At 41.6% G+C, this 6,268-nt stretch overlaps 1 protein-coding gene across 2 annotated transcripts; it reads left to right on the forward strand.

The window, feature by feature from the left end:
• The first annotated feature begins 313 nt into the window (after positions 1–313).
• Positions 314–5,996, forward strand: LOC117303970 (nucleolar and coiled-body phosphoprotein 1-like). Of its 2 annotated transcripts, none has more exons than XM_033788439.1 (5): positions 314–523; positions 1,278–4,052; positions 4,455–4,613; positions 5,001–5,084; positions 5,696–5,996. In XM_033788439.1, exons 1-5 carry the CDS (start codon positions 419–421, stop codon positions 5,852–5,854), a joined length of 3,282 nt encoding a protein of 1,093 aa, XP_033644330.1. In that variant the 5' UTR covers positions 314–418; the 3' UTR covers positions 5,855–5,996. The 2 variants fall into 2 exon arrangements, with proteins under 2 accessions (XP_033644330.1, XP_033644331.1); XM_033788440.1 differs by having other exon boundaries at positions 5,006–5,084; positions 5,696–5,779.
• Positions 5,997–6,268: the final 272 nt, after the last annotated feature.

The raw sequence follows: 6,268 nt of genomic DNA on the forward strand, positions 1-6,268 counted from the left end.
GCTGTTGCAAACAACTTACCAACAAAAAGGATCACCTAAGTGTACAAAAAAATCACAATGGCCTGAAGTTTCAACCCTAGCAGAGTTTTTCTCGAGAAGGCTAAAAAAAAGTCTACATAGATGGCATCTAATTTATTCCTCCGTGATGGCATTGATTGATATTGCTCCATGGTTTGAGAAGAAAAAGGTTACGTGTTGATTTTGTGGGCGGAGCTTCGAGTAGTTTCCAAAATCGATTCTTTATCGTTGCAATTTGTGATTAGTCGGGTTTCAACGTTTCAACAATCGACTCCACACATGCCGCAAGCGCACGTTGTGCTTTAACTTTTCTTGATCTTTGGAAAACCACGTGTGTTCGGGTCTTTTACACGAACTTTTTTGAGCAACTTATCAAGTCAAAGAAAAGCAGCTGTTCAGAATGAGTACTACGGTTCCCAGTCGGTTGTTCTCGTATATTTACGGGTTTCTGACGGAGAATAAGTTGAAGAAAACGGCCAAAGCGCTTCAGCAGGAGACTGGATCGGTAAGTATTTGGCGACGCGTCGGTTTGCCCAGTTTCCGGACAAACTGATCATAAATTATTTTGTATTCCTACTATTTTATCAATGACAACAATGTAGCTTCATATGAAAAGACGTCTCATTTCATGTGTTATTTTGTTCGTAATTTACAGCTTGTAAGAATTGTTTGTGATACTTGTGATTTATACAATTTATAATGATTGAACTTTGATTTGAATTGATTTACAAACATAATTTATAAACAGACGACATAAAAATTGTATTAAAAATTCTATTTACAAATTATTAAATTTAATTCATATTTTGTAATCAATTAACATGTCATGACTCATTGTCTTTGATTTGAATTGAAATTATTGTATTAAAAATGTGCAATGGAAAATTGAATGAAGATTTATGCAACTGTCATCAGGTCATTTGAACTTGATCTCCGTAAAACTGTTGTTGATTTTTTTTGTGGAAAAATGAATTTGAATGTTTTGTTGTGTAGTTGTTGTTTGTTGTTTGTTTGTTGTTTATTTGTTGTTTGTTGAAGTGTGTGTTTGTTTGGTTTGTTGTTTACATGTTTGTTAGTTGGAATGTGTTGATGTTTTTCTCAACTTTAATAATTGGTCAATCACTTAAAATGAAAAAGTGGTGGCGCCATACGGAAACTTTTCCGATTCCTTGATGGACTGGAGATTGGTTTGGAAACATTTACTGTTTAGATTGTTTTCATTTGAAAATAATGTGAGTTTTTTCTTGCTCTTTCAACAGCCCATTGATGCACCGAAAAATGAAGATGCTAACTTGATGCAAATTCTGAAAACGTATGACTTGGTCTCTCCGACGAAAGGAGGCAAGCGCAAAGCCAAATCCAGCGAATCCTTAGAGGAATCAGCCACCAAGAAACAGAAGACCACACCGACAAAGGTCACACCGACAAAGAAGACTCCGTCGAAAAACACACCGGCCAAGACCACTAAAACACCAGCAAAGTCGCCCAAAGGTCCACCAGCCAAAAAGCTTAAGAAACAGGTCTCTAGCTCTGAGGACGATTCCAGCTCGGACTCTGAAGAAGAGAAGACGGCCAAGAACCCAGCCCCCAAAACACCCGCCAAAACACCCGCCAAAACACCCCCAGCAAAATCTCCCCCAAGCTCTGATTCTGATTCAAGTTCCGACTCTGACTCTGAAAGTGAAGCGGAAACTAAGAAGCCAGTCACACCTAAACCAAAACCCCAAAAGACTCCAGTGAAGGGTAAACCCAAAGCCGATTCATCTAGTTCTGATGGTTCGAGTTCAGAGAGTGAGGCGGAAGTCGCAGCAAAAAAGCCGACGGTGGTTGCAAAACCAAAAACACCAGCAAAGAAACAGATTAGTAAAGAGGAGTCCTCCAGTTCAGACTCTAGTTCAGATTCCGACAGCGACGATGAATCATCCAAGAAGCCAGTTGTAACAAAACAAGTGAAGAAAACTCCGCAGCCAGCAAAGAAAGTACCTGCGAAGAAAACGGCCGATGCCTCTTCAAGCTCTGAAGACTCTAGTGATGATGAAGAAGACACAACCACAAAGAAACCGCCTGTCAAAGCGACGATGAAGCCAGCAGCCAAAGTGAAAGAGGCGTCCTCCAGTTCAGATGATTCCAGCTCAGATTCTGAAGATGAGAAAACCAAAAAACCTGCCTCAGCTAAATCTACCCCAGTAGCAAAACCAACCCCTAAAGCTCAGACTAAAAAACAAGCCGCAAAAAAAGATTCAAGCTCGGACGATTCAAGCTCAGATGATTCTAGCTCAGATTCCGAAGATGAGAAAACCAAAAAACCTGCCTCAGCTAAATCTACCCCAGTAGCAAAACCAGCCCCTAAAGCTCAGACTAAAAAACAAGCCGCAAAAAAAGATTCAAGCTCAGACGACTCAAGCTCAGATGATTCTAGCTCAGATTCCGAAGATGAGAAAGCAAAAAAAACTGCCTCAGCTAAATCTACCCCAGTAGCAAAACCAGCCCCTAAAGCTCAGACTAAAAAACAAGCCGCAAAAAAAGATTCAAGCTCGGACGATTCAAGCTCAGATGATTCTAGCTCAGATTCCGAAGATGAGAAAGCAAAAAAACCTGCCCCAGCTAAGTCTACCCCAGCTAAACCAACCCCCAAAGCATCCGTTCAAAAACCAAAACAAGCCACAAAGAAAGATTCAAGCTCTGAAGATTCAAGCTCAGATGATTCAAGCTCGGAGTCTGAAGACGATAAGGCAAAAAAACCTACTCCAGCGAAGTCAACCCCAGCTAAACCAGCCTCCAAAACACCCACTCCGAAAGCAAAACAAGCCGCAAAGAAAGATTCAAGCTCGGAAGATTCAAGCTCAGAGTCTGAAGACGATAAGGCAAAGAAACCAACTCCAGCGAAGTCAACCCCAGCTAAACCAGCCTCCAAAACACCCACTCCGAAAGCAAAACAAGCCCCCAAAAAAGATTCAAGCTCAGATGATTCAAGCTCAGAGTCTGAAGATGAAAAAGCAAAGAAACCAACTCCAGCAAAGTCAACCCCAGCCTCAAAAACGCCCACTCCGAAACCAAAACAAGCCACAAAGAAAGATTCAAGCTCAGAAGATTCAAGCTCGGACAGTTCTAGCTCGGAGTCTGAAGATGAAAAAGTAAAGAAACCTACTCCAGCAAAGTCGACCCCAGCTAAACCAGCTTCAAAAACACCCACTCCGAAAAAAACCACGAAGAAAGACTCATCAAGTTCAGACGATTCAAGTTCAGAAGATTCCAGCTCCGAATCAGAGGATGAGAAAACAAAGAAACCAACCCCAGCCAAATCAACCCCAAAAGCACTCCCTCCAAAACAAAAAGCTGCAAAGAAAGATTCAAGTTCAGACGATTCGAGTTCGGAATCAGATTCTGCTGAAGATGCTAAGAAACCCTCACAGCCTGTAAAGAAAACAACGCAGAAGAAGGTTCCAGCAGCTAAACCCACTAAGAAAGACGCCAGCTCGAGTTCCGAAGATGACAGCGATAGCTCAAGTTCTGACGATGACGACAAAAAGACCAAAGCCCCCCCTGCGAAAACAGTCACAAAAGCTACCTTGCAATCAAAATCGGCAAAGGCCAAGAAAGATTCATCCAGCTCAGAAGATTCCAGCTCGGAGAGTGAAGCTGAAACCAAGAAAAAGCCTGCTGCCGTTAAACCTACTCAAAACTCCAAAACCAAGAAACCAGTGAAAGCGGAAAGCTCCAGCAGCGACAGTAGCTCGGATGACTCAAGCGATGAAAGCGATGCGGAGAAGAAACCTGCCCCCAAAAAGCAGACCCCTAAAACTTCTAAGACCAAAGCAGAGTCCTCAAGCTCTGACGATTCCAGCTCGTCCGAGAGTGAAGCGGAGGCAAAGAAAACAGTCAAGACAAGAAAGATAACACCCGCGCAGACCCCCACAAAAGGCCTGAATGGTAAGATTGCGAAGACAAATGGTAAAGACAGCGACAGCAGCTCAGATGAGTCAAGCTCCGACAGCGACGGAGAGAAAGTGGGGATGAAGAAAGTTTTAACAAAGGTCAGTTAATTAAAAAACTCTAAATCAGTAAAAGCAGCACAGACTTAAAAAAACAGCCGCAAAAAAAGATTCATCGAGTTAATAGAAGATTCAAGTTCGGAGTCCAAAGTTGATAAAGCAAAGAAACCTACCAAAGCTAAGTCTACCTCAGCTAAACCAACCCCCAAAAGCACTTTTCACTTACTTTAAATCCTCTTTGTCCCCAGTTGGACATAAGGCCGCACTTGTCACATAATGTTTCAAAAGTTTCCCATAGACTTTAAGATTTGTGACTGGGAATGCTGTTGCAAAGATGAAATTCCAGGGCTAAATTATTTTAAAAAGTTCAAGTGTCAACTTTCAGATATGCAAATGATATTCATACATTGTGATATTAATGGTGTTCCTGTTTTACATCAACAGAAGAAGTCCAAGTCAGCTTCATCATCATCATCATCTTCAAGTGATGACAGTAGCGACGATGAAGACAGTAAACCGGCCAACAAGACTCTCCCGAATCCTTCCCCAGTCACTCCATCTCAACCAAAGATGAAACAAACCCCTGCAACTGTACCACGAGTAGTAAGTCAAACAAATATTTATTCTTTTAGTAGCAACTTCACAGATTCTTGTACCCAATTTCATGGCTCTGCTTACAGTAAACATTTTCTACTTACAATCACAATTCTCCGCTTACTGTGCAAGTGTCTATATCTGCTTTCTGCCGAATACACATTGGACAGTTTTTTTAAACCTAGACATGACCTTTACTTTGACTTCTTTGCGTGAATGCAGGTAGGTAAAAACTTGTGGCTGTTTGCGGCCGCTATGGGTGTTTAAGTTTCAAGCTGCTTTTTGCCTTTCTGGTCTGAAGGGTTAACGTTAAAATTCCAGATTGTTGGTTGGAAGCATTTTTTTTCTTCATTTTTTCATTATTATTTATTTTTGTATTTTTTTTCTTTCGCGCAGAACAGGCCCGCCCCCTTCAGGAGGGTAAAAGAAGAGGATCATGTGATCGACCCAAGACTTCAAGATAACTCCTTTGATGCAAAGGTAATACAAATTTAAACAATAACAACTATTTTACAAAGAGCCTTCTACGAGCGTCTTGAATCACTGACCATATTTCCAGACAATATTATGAAGTAAGAGACTTATTTTTATGTAACGCCTTGTTTTGTTTACCATGAGCTGTGGCGCATTCAGCAGCCAATGCTGGGGCAAAACCCCTTCTCTTAGCAATAAGTATAACTAGGTTCTTTTACGTGCATAACATAACACACAGCACCTAACGGCTTAACGTCCCATCCAAAGGGCAATGCGGTAAAAGTATACTTCACAGAGGCAACGAAGACGATTGCCTCCGTTTCCCCTGGTCATTGCCTTGGTGCCCTTGAAATGCTCCAGTACAAATTTGCAATTTCATCATAGGGTGCCCTTTACCAAGAAGAAAATGCCTTGGTGCCCTTGTCCTTTCAAAAACTAAGCATACATCCCTGGTCTTGCTCGAGGACACAATTGTCGAGACCAGGACTCAAACCCACACTTGGCCGATCAGAAATACCATAACACGATACCGTTTTATAAAACCCATTTGCAATCTACAAGGTACAAATTGATGTCATTGTTTTTTAAACATAATTTTCCACTTGATTCTTCAACAGAGAGGCTCGTACGGATCGTGGGGCGACAGAGCCAACAAAGATCTCAGGGTTGTGCGAGGGAAAGCGTTCCGCCACGAGAAAACTAAAAAGAAGCGAGGCAGCTACCGCGGGGGGCAGATTTCGCAGAATGTCAACTCCATCAAATTTGACAGCGACTAGAAATAAAAAGTAGGATTTATCCAAATGTTGTTTTAACCCGTATTATCTGTCGTTAGTGTAGGATGTAATGAGCCTGTATGCTTTGTTTGTGAAAGGGCACGGGCATCAAGACTTTTTCTCCTTGGTAAAGGGCACCCTATGAGGAAATTGTGAATTTCTTCTGTCGCAATTCAAGGGCACCAAGGCATGACATGGGGGCACAGAGGCAACCGCCTTGTTGCCTTTTTGAAATATCAGGTCTGATGTAATTCTGAAGAGATAAAGATGGTCACATTACAGAGGTTTTATATTCAAAGGCTGGCTACAATTTGCAGGTGGCGTACTGGTTGTGGTAAATTTTGCGCCCAAAATGTAGTGACACATCTTTCTTTAATTTTGTTTTTTTCATTGGAAAGTGTTTTACTTATTTTGAAT

The sequence above is a fragment of the Asterias rubens genome, chromosome 20 (genome assembly GCF_902459465.1).
Source record: "Asterias rubens chromosome 20, eAstRub1.3, whole genome shotgun sequence".
Classification (NCBI taxonomy): Eukaryota; Metazoa; Echinodermata; class Asteroidea; order Forcipulatida; family Asteriidae; genus Asterias; species Asterias rubens.

Bases quoted from the DNA above. Each gene is read 5' to 3' on its own strand.
- LOC117303970 (XM_033788439.1), top strand. From the start codon at position 419: ATGAGTACTACGGTTCCCAGTCGGTTGTTCTCGTATATTTACGGGTTT. The intron at 4,614-5,000 runs GTAAGTCAAACA...TCTTTCGCGCAG, and splicing joins CTGCAACTGTACCACGAGTA to AACAGGCCCGCCCCCTTCAG. The intron at 5,085-5,695 runs GTAATACAAATT...ATTCTTCAACAG, and splicing joins ATAACTCCTTTGATGCAAAG to AGAGGCTCGTACGGATCGTG.